This window comes from Sciurus vulgaris, assembly GCF_902686455.1.
Source record: "Sciurus vulgaris genome assembly, chromosome: 3".
NCBI lineage: Eukaryota > Metazoa > Chordata > Mammalia > Rodentia > Sciuridae > Sciurus > Sciurus vulgaris.
The window spans coordinates 3,220,740-3,240,415 of NC_136463.1; the positions used below are offsets into that span (position 1 = coordinate 3,220,740).

The 19,676-nt window shown below is 55.0% G+C and overlaps 1 protein-coding gene across 1 annotated transcript; it reads left to right on the top strand.

The window, feature by feature from the left end:
- Positions 1–3,504: 3,504 nt before the first annotated feature.
- CANT1 (calcium activated nucleotidase 1) lies at positions 3,505–18,417 on the top strand. The gene is made up of 4 exons (XM_079131109.1): positions 3,505–3,648; positions 12,711–13,363; positions 15,258–15,461; positions 16,310–18,417. Exons 2-4 carry the CDS (start codon positions 12,733–12,735, stop codon positions 16,678–16,680), a joined length of 1,206 nt encoding a protein of 401 aa, XP_078987235.1. The 5' UTR covers positions 3,505–3,648; positions 12,711–12,732; the 3' UTR covers positions 16,681–18,417.
- Positions 18,418–19,676: the final 1,259 nt, after the last annotated feature.

Here is a 19,676-nt window from a genome sequence, read left to right on the forward strand (position 1 = left end):
GGTCAGAAGTCAAAGGCAACCACAACACCCAGACCCCGCTGAGACCTCCTTGGGCCCCCAGATGAGCTGGACACCAAGCACACCCTGGAATTCCCTGGGAGCTGCACCTACACGTGTGGGCCAAGGCCCTACAGATTTCCTGGATGTTCCCAAACAGCCCCCCTTTCTCAGACCAGGGCTGTTTGTGGGATGAGGTCCCAGAGACTCATGGAGGAACATTTCCTGGAACCCCTGGTGGAGGAGGCAGCACATTCTGTGCCCTTCCCTACTTGGCAGTTCCTCCCCCTCCCGGGCCATGTCATCATTACTTGCTGTGTCTGTTTTCCCATCACTGGAAAAAGCTGTGTTGAAGGCTGTAAGCACTGGGTTCCCGATAAGCATAGGGCATCATTAGTGGTATCATGATTTTTCCCACCACAGCCCTCACATCCTGCCCTTCCAGCTATTTTGGGTCAGGCTGCCCAGTTACCCCACAAAGGCAGAGACTGGAATTATAAACTTTTTTGAATTCCATTCCCAAGGGCTCCAATTGGTGGTGACCCACTGCCAAGGGGTGGGGGTGGGGAGAGCCTCCATGGAGACTTGGAGAAGTTGCTGAGATAGAAAAGTAGGAACTTGGCAGCCAGATCCAGCCTCCTGGCCAGCAGCCCACGCTTGTGGCTCCTGGACAGCGCTGCCCCTATTCTGGGAGGCTTGGGCAGGTGGAGATCAGGATTGATAGCTGCAAAGAAAGACCAGGTTAATCTGCTTCTTTATGGGCCTCAAACCTGGAGGAAACCACAGGCTAGAGGGCCCTCCCTCCCTAAGGAGGGAGGCTCCCGTGGTCGGCAGTGGTGAGAAACTACACTTGCAGTCTTGCTTTTGTCATTTATATGCCTTCCAACTGTAATCAATCCACTTCATTTCCCTAAACCTCAGTTTCTCCATCTCTAACCCTATACTCCCCTATTTTGGTAATGAATGCTTTCAGTTAGACACAGGCTTAGACAGAACAATGACATAATAGTCTATTCCGTGAGATAAAGTGAGAGGGCCCCCTGGCGGCCAGCACAGCCCTAAGCACTAAATTGTGGAAGGACTGTGAATGAATGAACCATGAATGAATGCCTGTGAAGACTGTGTCCCAGAAACCAAAGAAGAGAAGGACCCAGTGAGTTGGAGGCTAAGAACACGAAGCCACCAGATACGGTGCTTTGGCATGCTGCATGCTTTGCAGGAGATGCAAGGCCTCCAAGGCAGCATAGAAGCAGTCTCTATGGCCTTTAGCCCCTCTCTCCCTGGGGCCATCATGGAAACTAGAATCCTTCTGCCTCAAAGTCAACCATAACACCTAGAACTATGGCTCTGAAGCAGGCCATAAAGAAGTTCTCTGATCTACCTTGTCTATGGTGGGTCATGTGACCTTCATTCCAGAAGGGGTCCTGCCCCACTTTGAGAAGGAAGGAACACTGCAGAGAGGTCCAGAAGGAGCTGGACAAAAGCTCTGTCGGGTTCCCCTCCTGGTCTGTCCCCACTAGGTCACACACTCCAGAGAAACTACATTGTGAAATCGTACACTCCTGGGCCATGACCTGCTGGGCAAGGAATACCATGCCTTTCTGCCCCTACAGAAACTATGGTAAATTCTCTAATGACACAAAGACAAAAATGGAAAGCTAATTGTGTCACTGTTGACCTCAAGAGCAGCAATTTCACAACACAGTTTCTCTGGAGTGTGTGTTCACTCCCAGCATGCAAATACCATTTAAAACCCAGGACATTTGTGTTCAAATCACAGGGACATCCCCTGAGGCACTGCTGCCATATAAAAAGATCACAGGTATCCTGAATGAACTCATGGGGGTCTGGTAAAGTAAATTACAGCACCATCACACAGCAGAATGCCACGCAACTGATTAAGAGAACGAAGTGGCTCTCTCCACAGTGAGTTGGAACCATCCCAAGCTGTAATGTGAAGTGAAAAACCAAACCACACTGAAAAACAGCAAAGAACTGAATAAATGGAAAGGCGAACTTGGTCTTGGGCAGAAAACTTCACATCATACAAACCTCAGGTTCCTCCCAATTTATCTACAGACTCAAAACAAAATACTGAAAATCCCAAATAGTTGAGGGTGGGGTGACAAGTTCTACAACATACAAAGACTTATAATGAGAGGACAATGAAGTGGCATTGGAGCAGATATGAAATATCAATACGAAATAAGAGTCTCCAAACTGTGTGCACTGAAACTTGATCAATGACAAATTGGCATTGCCTGCCTATTAATGGGGGAAAGGATGGATTATTTCCTAAAAACAGCACTGGATGTTAGAGCATCCACAGAAGAATAAATGGTTTTTAAAAATGTAAGAAAAGATACAATTATCACAGTAATCAGGTAAAGAGAAGATATTTAATATCTGTGGAACAACTTCATCTGTCATCCAATGCATAGTTTAATTTTGTTTTTAAAGGTTAAAATAGGTAGAACAATATAAGTTCATACCTATATGCCAAAAACAATTAAGTAAGGCTAGAGAAGGATCAACATAACATTCTGGATCATGGCTACCTCTGGAGGGTGGAAGCGGGTTGGGAATGGGAAGAACTTGGAGAACTTTAAAGATAATAGAAACAATGTGTCATTTCGTAAGCTGGGACGCATATGTAGATATCATAGTAATTAAGGATTTGGATCATTTCCAATAACAATCTATACAATGTGTGGGGACTCAGTTTAGCATGACATCAATGAATTCAAGAAAGATTTGTAGGCTCCCTCTGTACATTTTCTTCCTTTTTTGTTTTTTTAAAGGTAATTTAACGGGCTGGGGGTGCAGCTCGGTAGTAAGCACTTCCCTAGTATTCGAGAAGCCCTGGGTTCAATCCCCAGACCTGGAGGCGAGGGGGGGCGTCGCTGTCACTTGAAAAATAAACGGTTTTAAACAGGTAATTTAGTGTTAATGTGTTCAGGACCTGTGTACCATAAAGCACCTCCCAGAGCAATCACGTGAAACTAGCAGCAGCCCTCGCCTCGGGCAGGGAGGCAGGTCGGGGCGCGCCCTCCACCGTGCACCAGGCCTCTTTCCGATGCCTCAAAGGCTGTGCTGCAGATTCGGGCCAGGCGGGGGCGGAAGAGAGGGGCGTCCGGCACCCTCCCGCGGGAGCGCAGGGGACACCGCCCAGGCCCCGCGCCCGGAGACCTCCCGGGTCCTGGCGGCGGGAGCCGGCCCGCTGCACAGCGCGCAGAGGGCCTCCCTGAAGGCGACCGCAAAGACGGGTCGGAAGGAGCCGGGCCAGGGCCCCTCGAGGGGCAGGGGAACGACGGCCCGGGAGCCTTGGCCTCCTCACCCGTAGGCCAGCGTCTCCGGCCGCGCCGTGGTGGGGCCTGCGGGGACCCACCGCAGCCGCACACCTCAACCTCGCTCCCGGCCGCCTGGCGCGCAGGCGCACAGCAAAGACTGCCGAGAGCATGTGGCCCGGCGGGGTGGGGAGACACGCAGGCGCAGAGCAGTGGCCGCCGGGAGCGCGCGGCCGAGCCGAGCGGCGCAGGCGCAAAGCAGAGGCTGCCGGGAACGCGCGGCCGGGCGGAAGTGGCTGCCCGCCCGTCCGGCCCTGCGCAGCGAGGCGGCCGCCCGCGGGCACTGGAGCCAGGCCCGCAGCCGGTGAGTGACGGCGCGCCCGCGGGCCGGCGCCCTCGGTCGCCGCGGCGCGGAGCCTGCTGCCGCCCCGACCCAGCCGCGGCCCGGCCCTGGCCCCACAGGCTCCCTGCGCGAGCGGGGCCCTGACCCACAGCCTGCGGGCGGACACGTTCCCCTCCGACTGGTGTGCAGTGCCTCCCCGTCGGACTGGTGGGAGGCCTGCCCCGCTCGCACGGGGGGCCTGCCCCGGGGACGTCCCCTTCCCGCTCTCGCCGCCCCGAGTGCAGGCGGCCCGCTCCAGCCTGTGCAGCGCCCCTCCGGACTGATGGGATGACCCGCCTTCTTGCCTCTCCCCACCTGTCAGGCCGCCTTCCTGCTCTGCCCCAGCCCTTGCTCTCCTTGCCGGTACCCAAGACCCAGCCTTGCTCTAGACAGCACGTCTCACTCCATCTTTTACTAGCAAACTATCCTCCCTCCCCCTCAGTCTAGTCTGATCTCCCATCCCTGGGGACTGGCACCCCATTTCCCTTTCTTGTTGCTCGGTACCTTTGCTTCTCCTCTCTGAACAGTCCTCATTGCCAAGGTCTGACCCAGGGCAACCGTGATCGCTCTTCCATTCACCTCCCCGCAAACTCTTTTTCTCCCAGTCACCTTCCCCCATTTAGTGAACCCAGGAAAACTAGTTTTTTAGCACGCCAGCTCCGTTTCTCTTCCCCTTCTCAGGATTTACTTGACATTTTTTCCCATGTTCTCAACAAAGCCCAGGATTGGAACCTGAGTCTGCTGGTGTCAATGGGACCTAACTGGCCCAAAACTTGAGAAAAGCACCAGATCTCAGAAGGACCTGTGACAAGGGAGCATGTGCTTCAATCCTGAAGGAGCTGAGTTGGCAGCCCCTCCCTGTCGTGAGGATCTTGGACCATTCTTCCTGGTCTGGGGTGCAGACCCTTCTTCTAGCCCCTCCCTAGGTCTCAGCTTAACAGTTCAGCTGGAACCTTTTGGCATGGTGGTCCCCCTGGGGCCCCTCCCTGCTGGCCTCAATGAGCCTTCTCTGTGTCCCCAAAAGCCCTGTGGAAAGCACATTGGAGGAGCCAGGCTGCTGTTACCTGGATGACCAGGGGTTTCCTGTCACACGTGACCCATTGTGTCCTCAGGGAGAGGACTCAGGTGAAGCATAGATTTCTCTAGGCATCGTCCCAAAGCCACCACAACAGTCTAGTATTCTAGGTCTGTCACTTTTTTTCTTGTCCAAATTGACCTGATGCTCAAAGTTGATGTTACATCGGAAGTGGTAAACAAAATCATAATCTTGCAACTGAATAGGACCATTGGGTGTCCCTGGGTGGAGGTGTAGATCTTATCACTTGATACCTTCTGTTAGCCAGAAGCCCCTTTCTTCCTTCCACAGCTGTACCTGGGTTTTCACAGCCCATAGCAACTCAGTAGAATGTTGGTTTAAGCTCTCGGTACTCTGAAACATCCTTGCCCATCGGCCTGTCTATGCGCCTGACATGTCACACTTTCCTGAGCACAGGGGTGGTGAGGAGAGTCCCAGGATGCAGTGGGAGAAGTTGTCCTTGCCCTGGTGGTGTTTATGTGGCCGCACATACGGGTCCCCAAGAATACACGTGGGCCAGTCACCTCCATCTGAGAGCATCCTGCATAGTGAGGGTGTTCCTCCCAGCAGCTGCACGAGGTGGTGTGCAGATGCTTCAGTGTGCTGTCAGAACAGAAGAGCTGGGATCTCAGCTGTGGTCCAGAGTGTGAAGTGGGTCATTGCCACAGGGAAGTCTTTTCTCTCTGGAATGGGACCAGGATGTGGTGGGACAGTGTACTCTGCTCTTGAGATTTCCCCAGAAGCTTGTGTTAAATGCCAACATTAAGGGAATTTAAAACGTTTGCACTGATTTTTAAGAACTTTTATGTTGCTTTTCCTTTACATTAAGTCAAGGTGTTGGTTAGGAAAAACAATCTTGACAGTAGAGAAATCTGTTTGATAAGGCATTCATTTTCCTCTTTTGGTCCACACTTCTTTTAAATCTTCATTATTTCTCTATAAGACGTTCAGGAGTTTAGTGGATCCCACAGCTCCTGGTTTCCAATCAGGCGCTGTGGGAAATCAGAAGGAGCTAACATCTGGCTCCAGACAGAGCAGTTGTGACCGAGCATCAAAGTGCCCATGAGTGGAATGGGCCAAGTGGAGTGGCTCCAAAGGTCTACTGCCCGCCTGTCCCAGCAGCCCTCACTGAGGGGAGTGTGAGGGTGCAACTGGACTGTCTGTGGAAGTGAGCCGTGATTTGGGTCCATCCAGACTGGTGTATCCCCTGCATTTTCAGGCATTCTGGGAAAGTGGAGGATAGAGTTGTTTGGGTTGGGTAACTCTTGAAGTGATATAAATTAAGCAAATATAGTCATATTGTGATGCAGAAATGCAAACTGTAGAGGTTTTGAAGCTGTAGGTCCTACCCCATTGAAAGGCTTGGTGTGAATAGTACTGTCCCCCAAGATGGCCACTCCCTAACCCCAGCCTATGAATATGCTAAGTTACAGGCAGAGGAGAATTAAGGTTACTGACCTCCTGCCTGGAAACTGGGAGGTTATCTTGCATTTTCTCTTCAGGCCCAACATTTCCCTTCAGGCTTTATAAAGTGGAAGAGGGAGGTAGAAGAGTAAGAGAAAAGTGACATCTGAAGGGTACCAGGAATATCACGTGGCTGGCTTCAAAGGAGCCACGAGGCAAGGAACAGGCAGCCCCTGGAAGCTGGAAGAGGCCAGGAAGTGGATTGTCCCCAAGAGCCTGGAAAAGGAACCAGCCCTTGATTATAGCCCAGTGAGACCCTTGTCAGTTTTGTGATATTTAAATTGCTGAGTCTGTAGTAATTAGTTAAAACAGCCATGTAAACTAACACATTGCTCTTAAGTTGACTTAAAAATTAAAGACCGTACTGGATACAGCAGCACACTCCTGTAAGGCCAGCATCTTAGGAGGCTGAGACAGGAGGATCCTGAGTTTGAAATCAGCCTCAGCAACTTAGCAAGGCCTTAAGCAACTTAGTGAGACCTTGTCTGTAAATAAAACATAGTTAAAGGGTGGGGATGTGCTCAGTGATTAAGCACCCTTAGGTTCAATCCTCAGTATTAAAAACAAAAACCAAGACTGAATATAAGCTCTCCTGAACTGATGCAAGCTGATGCAGAAACCAGGGTCCTACCTAAGTGCTGGACCCTGGTTGATGGGTGGAGGTGAAGTCAGAAGACCCCAACGTGGGTGCCTGTGAGGAGCAGGCGGCCTCAGCAGTCCCTAAAGCCGTCACTTGATTTCTTATTTCTTCATGCCTCCCTTCTGTCCAGAATTGAAATGAAGGCTAAAGGACGGGAGGAGCTTAAACGTCCCTTTCTCTGAGACCTGCCATCCGGCATTCTCACCAGAGGGTGCTGGAGTGAAGCCCTTGGCTTTTGTCTTTGCTGCACTGAAGAGTCTGTGGGTCGCTGGGCTTTGCACTTTACTGTCTGTCCAGGAAACAACTCTTAGCATTGAGCTGAGCTGCTCCAAGGCCTGCCTGCTGTCTGGGTGGGAGGGAAGAAAGGAAGGGAAGATGGCTCCTCTGCAGGAGCCAGGGGTTAGGAGACCTGCCACCCAGAGCTGTCCCCGCCCTGCCTGCATCCTGAGAGGGAGGAGTCTGCTCTGACAGTGCCTTAAACCTGTTTGGTCTGCCACCTGTCCCATTCCACTTCTGAAGGAGAAGACTGCCTGCTGTCTGCTGTGTGGGCACCCCTGCTCCCTCTGCGTGGTGGTAGAGAGAGGGTGCTGACCTGGGTAGCCATGGAGGTAGGTGCCTTCTGAGCCTCGGCTCTGCCTGGCGGTGGAGGAGCTACTCATTCCCGGGATAGCGACGCAGTCTGGAGTGGCCTCCTGCGTGAGCTCAGAGAACACCCTCCTTCCTTTTTTGCTTGTACCCATGCCATCTAGAAAGGTCCTTTTTTGAGGAGACAGACAGATGTGTCTGCCACTGCTAAGCCTTGCTGTTTCTGGCTCTTTCTGTAGAGGAATCAGAAATGCTTGAATGTTGGTGAGCTTTTCTCAGTGCCTGCCTAGAAAAGGGTGGAGAGGAGTCAGGACCCAGAGCCTCTGAGGTAGCTGGTGCTTCCGATTGCTCTTTGCAGGGAGCATGGTCCACAAGTAGAAGCTGGGTAGCAGGGGTGCGGTCCCCTAAGGCTTCTGAGCCTGGGCGGACACCTGTTTGCAGGCCCCTGCCAGGTGCACTGGGCTGGCCCAGGAACCTGTGATTTTTTACTGCAGCCCTTGGTTCTTTTTTTCCTTATCAAAATATTATGCTGCAAGAGGAGTTTACAAACTTCTCGTCACCTTCAAGGGTGCAAGGAGGACAGGCTCAGATCCTTTCTCTGGGACCAACTTTGTCCACTTGTCTTTGATCTGCCCTGGCTTCTGTTGCTGGTGGCTGACAAAAGACATGCCTGTGTACCTTTTAAACGGAAGCTGAAGCCCTGGGAGCTCTGGCTGTGTGGCTGGGCAGCCAGGCAAGACAGCCAGCTGTCAGCCTCGAGCAGAACCCAGTGTGGGTCCTGGAGAACAGAGAGAGGGAGCTGGTGTGAAACTTCCTTTTCTGCAAAATAAAAGCAACTTCTGGGGTGCCAAGGAAGAGAAGAAGACCAAGGGAAGATGCTCTGGAGGTCTGGGAATTTTCCTTGAAGGCAGGTGGCTTTCTGCTGTCTCTCAAATCAAAGGTTCCCTGCTCTAACCAAAGAGCCCAGGGGCTCTTTGTGTCCCAGGGGCTCCTGCCCATCCGGGAGCTACCAGGGGTCTACATGCTGAGGCAGAGCCGCCCTCCGGGAGCTCTGCATGATGTGGAGTGACCATCTGAACAGGCTGTGGTATGCGGTGTGCTGGTGCACAAAGAATGCTGGGGGGGTCTTCCTCTCCTAGGTGCCCTAGCAGGTGACACACTTGGTGACTTAAGGAAGCACACACTTTTTCTCTCAAGGTTATGGAGACTGAGTAATCAGAGAACTTGAAACCAGTATCAGTGTCACTGGGTCAAAATCAAGGTGTCCCCGGCTGCACGCCTTCAGAAAGCTTTAGAGGAGAATCCATTCCTTGTCCTTCCAGCTTCTGGGGGCCCCATGCGTTCCTTGGTTTGTGGCCACATCACCCTGCCTCTGTGGTCACATGGCCTTCTCTTCTGTCCACATCAATTTCCTGCCTGCCTTTTATTAGAAGACACTGATTGCATTTAGGGCCCACCTGGACAGCCTTCCCACCTCAAGATCTTTAACCACATCTACAAAGTCTGTATTGCCATAGAAGGTCACTGTCCTAGGTTCTTGGGTATCTTGGGGCCAGTATCAGCTTCCTACAGGAGGGAAGACTTGCTGGGGGGTCATGTAGAGGAACACTCACCATAGACACAGGGCAGGGGAGGAAGGGACAGGAAGTGGGGCTGTCCTGGCACTTCCAGGGAGTCCGTGGGTGGTTCCTTGTGGACAGAGAAGACCAGCATCCCAGGTAGAGGAATAACCTGAGTGGGGGCCTAGACACCTGGAGTCTGGAATTATAAATAATTCTGTGCTGTGCAGGTAAGAGAACTCATGGGAGGTTAGGCCCAAAGACCCAGGCCTTCCCTGCAGACTGAAGCAGGTAAGAGGTGCTTTTCAGAAGAGTGGCAGTCAGGCTGGGGTCCTCTCCCTTCTGCTTGGCACCAGGAAGGAAACGGAGGCTGGGAAAGGGAAGTCCCTTGTCTGAGGTCTCAAAACTGGAAATGGCAGAGCCAGAGTTCTAGGCCATTGGGAGCCCTTTGAGGTCGTCAGGGTAAGAGGACTAGGCAGGTGAGGACAGGGAGCAGCGAGTAGACCTGGCTCCTGCCTGGAAGTGTGGCAGGAACCAGGTGCTGCTACTCCAGGGTGGCCCTGAGGGTGGGGCCTGTCCTTACCCAGAAGATAAGTTCCCACCGTGGAACCAGGAATGGCCTGCGGTTCAGGAGGGGTGCAGGCCACAGGGGTGCAGGGCCTTCCTTGCAGAGGTGGAGCCCTGGGGGAGCCACAGGATAAGGTGGTGAACTGAGCTTGTACACTCGGCAGAGAGGCCGCTGACTTTAGGAGGGACAAAGCACCGAGAGGTACAGATAGCACGCAGGAAGTGCAGATCCAGGTGTGGAGCCCCTGGAGGAAGGGGAGCGCTGCGTGAGATGGTGAGCAAGGGGCTGGGAAGGATTTGTCTTCCTTCATGGCTCGCAGACCTGCTGTCGCCAGCTACAATTGAGGGTTTACTGTCAGGTGAATGGAGTCTGAAGGGTAAATGTGAGTGAGGTGAAACCAGAGAGGGCAGCAGTGCCCAGCCTGCTGGGGGACTGAGCCTGAGTGCAGTGGAAATCCTTTTCCCGGACACAAAGCATAGGGGTGTGCGCCGCGCCAGGCCTCAGCTGCCGCAGGTGGCACGGGGGCTGCTGGGAGCAGTGGACTGGAATTTTGACAAGAATGGTGGAGGTATGGGTGGTGACACAGGGTGCGGAGAGCTGAATACCAGTGCCCACACGGGCTCCAGGGCCAAGGAGGACGACATCCAGTGTGTGACATCGGGCTCTGTCTTCCCTGGACCTACAGCTCAGATGTGGCAGCTAAACAGGTCACATATCAGGGACTTGATCTCAGGCTGAGTCTGCAAGATGACTCAGTTGGTGGCACAAAGGGGTCAGGGTATTGAGGGACTGTTAAGACATTTAGTTTTCATTCCTCTGGCAAATGTGTACCAAGTTTCTATTAGCTGCCCAGTGGTGGGCTGAGTGCGGGGACAGCAGGCAAGTCCCTGCAGAGTTCAAGGCAGAGCAAGAGCAATTGCATAAGGCCCACAGGTGGTAGAGGGCAGGAGGGACACAGTCTTTCCGTGGAATGGACATTGAGAAGATCCTCCAGATGGAAGCGAACTAGCCACACAAAGAACAGGACCATGGTGTTCCAGGCAAGGGAAGCAAGCTCTGCCCGGGGAGGAGGGCTCCTGTAGCCAGGGGACTGAAGGGGACTGGCATGGCTGTAGTGGACAAGCAGGGGAAGTGGTGGGGAGCCGGAAGGGCTGAACTGGGGGCTATATTCTTGCAGTGGGGAAACCCGAAGATCCTACAGGCTGTGGTGCTGGCTGCTGGGTGGCAGAGGGTTGCCAGAGAGGATAGTGGCTGCAGAAGGACTGAAGGGGGTTGTTGGCATGGTTTAGTGAGGGCTGAGCCTAGAAATGAGCAGGGTCCTGTGGATAGGAGGCCAGCTTTGAATGATTGGCGCTGCCAGTGGGCTTTGAGAAGGAAAAGGGAGGGATCAAGGCCACTCAGGATTTTTGTGGTGGTTTATAACTTTTTGTTGAAGTATGATATCCACACAGGAAAGTGCACCTCCTAGCTTTTGGTGACAGTCTACTTGGCAGCTGTGACACAGAAGCCTTACCACCGTGCCATTCCTGTGGGAAGACTGAGGAGGCTTGAGGGGAGAGAGCCTAGGACTTAAAAAGACGCATTGGAAGTACAGGCAACATTTTGCACAGGAGGTGAGGTGGAGGCATGAAGAGCTCAGTGGTCACATCCAGGTGAAGGATCAAACACTGGGATTCATGGGCCTTGCCGGGGTTTGAAGCCCTAAGGTTGAGGGAGGGACAGGGAGAAGCAGAACCCAGTCAGAGCAGAAGCCCCCAGCACCAGGGATTCCAGCACCCAGGCAGGAAGGCCACAGTGACCACCCTGTGGTCATTGCCAAGAGGCCTGCCCTCTTGGTGAGGTGGTTACCATAACCCCTTAGGGCATGGAACCCTCTCCCACTTGCTCCAAGCAACAGACCCCATGCATACACTTCACTTTTGAACCTGACCCTGCAGGCTAAAACCCAAGACTGTCCACGGAGAGGATGGGAGATTCAGGCTTCCATGTTGGGCCATTGCTCTGTAAGTGGCCTTCAGCCTGGATGTGGGTGCCTCACATTCAGGTGTACTGGGGCCCCAGGTTCACACAGAGCTGCTAGAGTCCCCAAGCCCTTCCCAGATGGTGCCTGGCAGTGAGAGCAGCATCTGCCCATGAACTCACATGTGTTTTGTTCCTTGTTTCCTTGAGGTAGCAGACAGGCTCCCTTGATCCAGAAGGGGATACTGAACTGCTTTAAATGAAGGGTGGAAGGGCCATAACAGCAGCCAGCTGTGTCCCCAGCAGGGCCAGGAGCAGCTTCTTGATGCCCAGTGTGACACTAGGCAACTGTCCTGGAGACAGGTGGCTCTCCAGGGAGGGGGGCAGTATGTAGGTGCTGGCCTGGCACCTCTGTGGCCACGCCGAGCCATCACACTGTGTGCCTGGAAGCAAGCAAGGCAGGGTGGTAAGGAGCCGCCGTTCCTGCCCACCACCAGCACCCAACCCTGAGGTTTGCCTAGGGTGTGGCCCAGGAGGGGCCTGGGGCCTGGAGCCTGTGTACACACAGGCTGGGCTCCCAGCAGCAGAAGTGGCTCGGACTCTGTCCCTGCAGTCATTGAAATCAGTAGAATGGCCCCAGGGAACAGTTGCTGTCAGCAGCACAGCAAATCAACAGGAAGTACTTCTGCCTGCCTCCCATCTGCTTTATTTTTAATATCACAGGGCTCGGCCCAGGAATTAAAGCCTCATTCACCTACTGAGCCCCTGTCCTCTCTGTGCTGGGCACTGGCCAGGAGCTGGGGATGCTGAGTTGGGCAGAAATGAGCAGTCCCACTGTTTAACATGGGGAGGGCTTAGAGGAGGTGACTTTTGAGTCTGTCCTCTCTGTTGCCCTGCCCCTCCCCGACCCCGACTCCCTGCTCATTTCCCTTGGAGAGTCTACAAGACACCATCCCACCCAAAACCCCTCATTCTTGCTCATCTTTCTGTCTTGCCAGCTGGGACAGGGAGAGGGGGTGATTTTTCTTCTAGAAAGACTTTATCTTACTGAATAAGAGCAAAGATTGCTGAAATCAGAGTCTGACCAAGCCATGAAAGCCTATTTCTTCTGGATAAGCCTGACTGTAGCCCGGACACTGCCGAGACCATGTGTTTCCCACTTGCTGACCACTGTCCTCTCTCCCTGGGGTGCAGGTTCCGCCTGGTGCTTAGTCTGATGCCCATCCAGCCCTCTGACCACCTGGAATGGAATGAGCCTATGCACTCCCTCCGGATAAGTGTGGGGGGACTTCCTGTGCTGGCGTCCATGACCAAGGCTGCAGACCCCCGCTTCCGCCCCCGCTGGAGGGTGATCCTGACGTCCTTCGTGGGTGCTGCCCTCTTCTGGCTGCTGTACTCCCACCGCCCGGCCCCAGGCAGGTCCCTCACTCACAATGCACACAACTGGAGACTTGGCCAGACGCCTGCTGTCCACTACAATGACACCTACCCCCTGTCGGCCCCCCAGAGGACATCAGGCGGGCTTCGGTACCGCATTGCAGTCATTGCTGACCTGGACACAGAGTCCAAGGCCCAGGAGGAAAACACCTGGTTTAGTTACTTGAAGAAGGGCTATCTGACCCTGTCGGACAGTGGGGACAAAGTGACTGTGGAGTGGGACAAAGACCATGGGATCCTAGAGTCCCACCTGGCAGAAAAGGGAAGGGGCATGGAACTCTCCGATCTGGTCGTCTTTAATGGGAAACTTTACTCCGTGGACGACCGCACGGGGGTCATCTACCAGATCGAAGGCACCAAGGCTGTGCCCTGGGTGATTCTGTCCGATGGCGATGGGACTGTGGAGAAAGGTAAGTGGAGCCGCTTTCTGTTTTCAGCTTGTTCTTTACAGGATGCTGGGGAAGCTAACCCAGGGCCTTATGCACGCCAGGCAATGCTCTAACCCTGAGCCACATCCCAGACCCTAAATGGAGCCACTTTCTATCAAGTCCTCATTAGGTGGCTGGCTGTCGTTTGGTTTGCAGTTGGAAAGTGATCCCTGTGCCTGGTAAAGTTTTCATATAGCCAGAAGTGGGGGGCTCTCACACCTGCTCTGAGCCCCTTGCCCCCACCATGAGCAGGAGCCATACGTCACACCCAGCTGCTTCTAGAAGTCAAAGCTTATCACTAGAGCCTGCTAGAGAGTGGGGCATTTCTTCCAGGATGAGTTGCAGGACCTGTCACTTTTACTCCCTTGGAGACCATGTCCCTTAGTATATCTCCAGAGGCATATTAGGACTGGGCTGGGACTCCACCCCCAGGTGCCTTACCTTGAAAACCATGGCAGCCAGTGGTTCTGTGTGAGTGAGACTTTGAGCCCAGCTTGCTGGAGCCGGGAGGCCGCTGCTGCCCTGCACTGCAGAATCTGCTTTGGGGCAGCATGTTTGGGGCCATGTTTGCAGAAAGGAGTCCCTGCTTCTACAGGGCAGGGGATAGACCTGCCGGAGCTCTCGTGGAGAAGGTACCCCAGGCTCTGAGGGTGTTGACCAGGTTGACACGCCAGTCGGCGTTTGTCTGCCCCTGCAGATCTTTGGGGATCTGCCCTTTTTAGAAGGCTAAATGCCCTTGCAGGCTTTTTCAGGTCAAAGAAGGAGTTGATCTAACTGTGCACACATGGTGCAGCCTGTCAGGCCTTCTTCCAGTGCTGAAAGCCAGTGTTGCCCCCGGCTGGGCTGTTGGAGGGACCACAGCTTCATGCAGGTATCAGAGGAAATGTTGGTTGCCCAATTTCCTGCTTCATGTCCACCAGGGTTTTAGGCCATCTTGTGTGGTTATGTTCTTCCTCTTGGACAAGGAAGACAGTAGGATCACAGGGCCTTTGGGACTGGCCTGTGTTCAGGTCGTCCAGAAGGGAATAAAAACCCAGTAAATGGAGCACCTTATCACAGATGTGGCTCAGACTGAGGGGGTCACTGGGGCTGCCAGAATTCGGCAGGACCCCCGAGGGGTCTCCCAGAGAAGTCTCCAAGGAGCTGCTGCCCTCTGGTGCAGGGAGCGCCGAGGGCTCCAGCTCCTTGGGGCTGAGAAGCTTGCAGGATACGTGAGGAGACCAGCGCAAGTTAGAACCCAGGGTTAGGAACAGGTCAGAAGGTGCTAGAAGAGCAAAGGCTCCTGAGCCTGAACTGCGCTGCGACCTTCAAAGTCAGTCTCACATTAAGTGAGTCAGCCGAGAAAAAAACAAGTGCAGATCCTGAACAGCACAGCAAGATGTAGACGTCGCCCCACCCACAGACCCACACTGGGCTCTCAGGTGGGGCGCTTCCAGGCCTGCACTTCTCCAGCATTTGCCAGTGGTCTCGGGCGAGGAACAGCTGGAGGAGTGGGGAGCTAGCGGTCAGGAGAGGTTCAGGAGCATGGCCAGTTGGCCTTTGGGAGCTGAGGGGAGGGTGGAGCTGCAGCGCAGGAGGGTTTCAAGCCTGCTAACAGACTTCCTGCGAGAATTGCCAAGAGAAAATGAGGAAAATGGAATCATCAGAGGACAGAGGTGCAAAGGTGGGTGCCAACTCTGGGACCCCCAGGTGTGGGGCTCTGCACAGGCTCCTGCCCCTGACTCTTGCCCAGTGAAATTCACATGCAGTGATTTCTGGTGTCTGAAGCTGCTGGGCCGCTGGGGTCCCCTGGCCTGACTGGCGGCAGCTCTTGCAGGCATGGGCCTTGGAGCGAGGGCTTGTGAGTCTCAGGCACGCCCTCCTCTCGTTGCTTCAGGCTTCAAAGCCGAGTGGCTGGCAGTGAAGGATGAGCACTTGTACGTGGGCGGCCTGGGCAAGGAGTGGACCACCACCAACGGGGAGGTAATGAACGAGAACCCCGAGTGGGTGAAGGTGGTGGGCCACAGGGGCAGCGTGGACCACGAGAACTGGGTGTCCAGCTACAATGCTCTGAGGGCTGCTGCTGGGATCCGACCGCCAGGTAAGAAGCCGGCTCAGTCGGGGCCCCCACCGCGATCCTGCAGGCGCTGGGTCTCTGAGCTCCCAGGCACAGTAACAGTCCCTCCTGCTCAGGGTTCATCTTCTGTCTGGTCGCTTCCCTCAGGCCAGGGGATTCTGGGGCACAGGAGCCATTTTTCTCTTAGTCCCTGCCTGGTCCTGACCAAGCATCTCCGCTGCACCCCCTGGTGCACACAGGAGCGGCCCTGGCTCAGGCCGTCTTCATTCCCGAGGCTGGGACCGTGGGCCCTCCAGTGACGCAGGAGGAGGTGGGCAGCTCCGCCCACCTTCCTTGCCCCTTGTCAAGTGGTGTCGAGCAGCTCCAGGTACAGGAAGAAGTGGGGGAGCAGAGAGCACATCCTGAAAATGCTCCTCGTCCTGAAAGGGAGGAGCAAGCCTCCTCCACTTCCAGGCTGCCTCCCCTCTGTGGGTTCTTGCCACAGGTCATGCTTGCCTCTGTTTCGTCCCCTCTCTGGGCTTTCTCTTTTCTGTGCCCCTCGATCAGCACCAAGGACACAAAAGTAGAGACAGAATACCTGGCAGAGGCTCATGGGCACCTGGGTCAGCAGCAGGGCCAGGCTACCAAAGGCTCAGAGCGGCGTTCACTGTCTGCTGTGCCTGCCTGTGCTGTCACCAGCCACAGATTGAAGTCCCCCACACACTGGGAGATGTAGAGGAAGGATGGTGAGGGCCCGGAGTTGCTGCTGCCCAGCTCGTCCTGAGCCCCTGCTCCCTGCCACTGCAGCAGGAGCCCAGCACACCCTGAGGGGATGGGGAGGCGGGCCAGGCACCCTTCCGACGTGTGTGCCGACCTGTCTGTCCTGTGCCCAGGCTACCTCATTCATGAATCTGCCTGCTGGAGCGACACCCTGCAGCGCTGGTTCTTCCTGCCGCGCAGGGCCAGCCATGAGCGCTACAGCGAGAAGGAGGACGAACACAAGGGCACCAACCTCCTCCTGAGCGCGGCCCAGGACTTCGGGGACATCTCCGTCAGCCGCGTTGGGGAGGTGGTCCCCACACATGGCTTCTCATCCTTCAAGTTCATCCCCAACACTGATGACCAGATCATTGTGGCCCTCAAGTCTGAAGAGGACACGGGGATCATCGCCAGCTACATCATGGCCTTCACGCTTGACGGGCGTGTCCTCCTCCCAGAGACCAAGATTGGGAGTGTGAAGTATGAAGGAATAGAGTTCATATAGATTAAAACGCTCCCACGCCCAGCAAGGCAAAGGGGCGGCCTCGGGTTCTGTAAGCCCTGGAGGACAGCACTTCTATCTTCTTCTCTTTGTAACCAAGAGGTGTGTGCCTGGCTTAGGGGTCTCCAGAGCAGGGGGTTCAGTCCAGGTCTGGAGCAGCCCGAGTTCTGTGAGCAGCAGGGAGGCCTCCCCAGCCCCGGCCAGGTCCCCGTTCTGCACTGCCTGCTGCTGTGGGGATGGATCGCTACAGGCGCCTTGATGTGTCTCCAGGTTCTGCCACCCTCTCTTGCGTCTGACCTCCCTTTCTTGCCTTTGCCTGTGTTCTCCATGTAAGCAGTGCTTCAGGAGCACCTGGGGCAGTTGAGCAGGTGCGCTATCCTGGAAACCATGGTGAGCACGAGGTGGGCCTGCCCACAAGGAGCTCCCAGCTACCCCTCATCTTCCTCTCAAACCCTGGCGTTCATTCTGTGTGTCCCCATAGACCCCTGGAAAGCCAATGTTTATACTGCAGAACGCATGGAGCATGGTGGCCTCTGGGGACACCTGCCCGCTGCTGATTAGCACCCTGCAAGGTTGCTCCCAGCCATCCCCACAGCCAGGGACCCTACTTCCTCCCTTCAGGAATGTTCTGTGGCTGTGTAGCACTGTGACATTTTAAAAATTATTAACTTATTTGACTAAAGTAGTTTCCTCTCTCATCAAACAGAATTGCCAAATTTCGTCCCACAGAACAAAGTTACAGTGAATAAACTTACTGCCAGCAGCAGGAGATTGTCCCTAACAGCCATAGGCAACAAAGCCAGCTTGCAGTGCTAACTGAGCCCTGGCTCTCGACCATCCTCTGCAGCTCTCAGAAAGCCCCTGCCCTTCAGGACTCTCACAGATGACTTGAATGTTTCATTCCCTGACCCAGAGGCACCTAGGTTCTGACAGGCTGACCACAGACCCTCGATCAGGATGCTTTGTCCTGGAGATTGTCCTGCCACTTCCTGGGTCCTCCTGGCCTTCCTTTTCCTCCCTGGGGGAGTTTTGCGGCCTCCTGTCCATGGGAGCTTCACATAGACCTTGGCTCTTCCTTGGTCCCTGTTTTTTCTTCTCAGTGCTCCGGGAATGTTGGGGACAGATTAGCAGGACTACGCCAGGAAGGGATGAGTCCATTCATCATGCCATCCCCGCCTGGCCACCTCACCCTGTGACATGCCCCAAAGCAGCACAGAGGCTCCATGGTGGGCAGGAGGACTCTTGGCTGCACCTGGCCCTGTGCTGACCCTCACAGACTTCTACTTGGAAACTAAGACAGCCACCAGGCAGGGCTGTGGTGAGACCATCTTGCACAGATTGGTCCTCCTGCTATAGGAGAAGCAGCAGAACAAAGACACATGACTGAATGTGATGTTCTCCAGAGCTGGGCTTCCATGGGCACAGCCAGTGACCCCAGTCTCTTCTGCCTTTGCCTGGTGGACCTCTGAGCTGCCACCCTCATGAGCGTCAATGCCATTAGAGCTGTGTTATTTAAGACATAGAATCAGAAAGTCCCGAGTCTGAGAAGTCACTGGCTTCAGACCCTCCTGATATGCTCTGTGACTCCAAGCCCCAGGCCAGGCATTTCACTGAGTGATTTTCAGAGATCTTGAAGCCAGCCTTTCCCTGTCCCTCTGTGTTCACTGCTGTCAGCGTGATGATTGTGTCCCTTCCCTTCGTCCATTTGTTTTATAACAATAAAGTGTCAGGGGAACTTGAGTGCTCATCTCCTGCTCTGTGCTCACCATGCCAAGATGCCCCCTGGGGCACCCTTCTCTCAGGAGCAGGACAGGGCCAGTCAGAGTCATGCCCCAGAGGCAGTGGGACAGGTACCTCCTGGCCTGGGAGACCTCTTGGGAAGGCACAGCATCCAGGTGCTTCCCTGGTCCGCGCAGGCCGAGAGCACAGGCTCGTGCTCAGGCCTGCTTGGTCCTTGCTTCCCTCCCTCCCTCCCCCTGTGTGCCTTCGGCCACGGTGCGTAGTGAGTGGATGTGCGTGAGGGCTTCAAGTGGCCTGATGCCCCGTTGTGCATCCACATGAGGAGTCTGGGTGAGGAGGTGGTGCTCAGGTGAGAAGTCTGGGCTCTCCCGGAAGCCTGCATTCCCAAGGACCCCAGAATCCTCATGCCAAGACCTCGACACCCAGCACAGGAGGGAAGAGCAAGACGCAGTCAGAGAGAAAGGGGAGCTGGTGGTGGCAGCAAGCCTGTCCACGTCCCCCATCCCTTCAGCCCTTCCTGCATTCCCTGTGTGCTATGGGTCCCCAGACACATTGTACCCCAGGAGAGCTTGTGGGTGACTGGAAGGAGTCTGACTCCCCAGGGCTTCGCCCACTCCTGTCTAGGTCCCATGACCACCCATCCTGGTGGCAGTGGTGCTCAGTGCCAGTGCACAGCTGCAAATGCTGCATGGCCCCGACCCCGTGTCACCCTTTGCAGATGGTCCCTCTGCCACACCTCCCGAGATGATCCTAGTCAGGCATATCTTTCTTTTGGGAACTCGTACAGCCAGGAAGGGAGAACTTTAAAGGACACAAAGACCTCCCAGGAAGGGGGCCTCAGGCAGGACCCAGAAAGCAGGGTCAAGCAAGCCAAGATCCAGAGGCCGTGGGTGACTCTGCACTGAGGGCCTGAGGGCCTTGGCAGGGGTGGAGGACAAGCGCTGAGGATGAGGAGCTGCAAGCCCAGGAGGGAGCCCATCGGTCTTGGCTGGCTCAGAGAAGCGACCGGAAGCCACAGGCAGGAGCTGGGCTGCTGGGCCCTGGGGTGCACTCCCGTCCCCTGGTGCTCACTGGTGCAAAGATGCCAGGGAGACTGAGGAACGCGATGTCGGGGTCTGCAGACCAACCCTGAGGCCCTCGACCTCATGAGGCTGTAAGTCCCGTCTGCAGTCTCCCTGGGTCTTCACAGCTTCTCCGGGGGACTGGTTGGGCATGATGCATAGCTGTGACTATCTGACCTCTGGGCTCACAAGCTGGGG

What these genes read in the sequence shown, in the direction of transcription:
- CANT1 (XM_079131109.1), top strand. Translation starts at nt 12,733, where the DNA reads ATGCCCATCCAGCCCTCTGACCACCTGGAATGGAATGAGCCTATGCAC. An exon ending in CGATGGGACTGTGGAGAAAG is followed by an intron (nt 13,364 to 15,257) that starts GTAAGTGGAGCC and finishes TCGTTGCTTCAG; the next exon opens with GCTTCAAAGCCGAGTGGCTG. An exon ending in TGCTGGGATCCGACCGCCAG is followed by an intron (nt 15,462 to 16,309) that starts GTAAGAAGCCGG and finishes TCCTGTGCCCAG; the next exon opens with GCTACCTCATTCATGAATCT.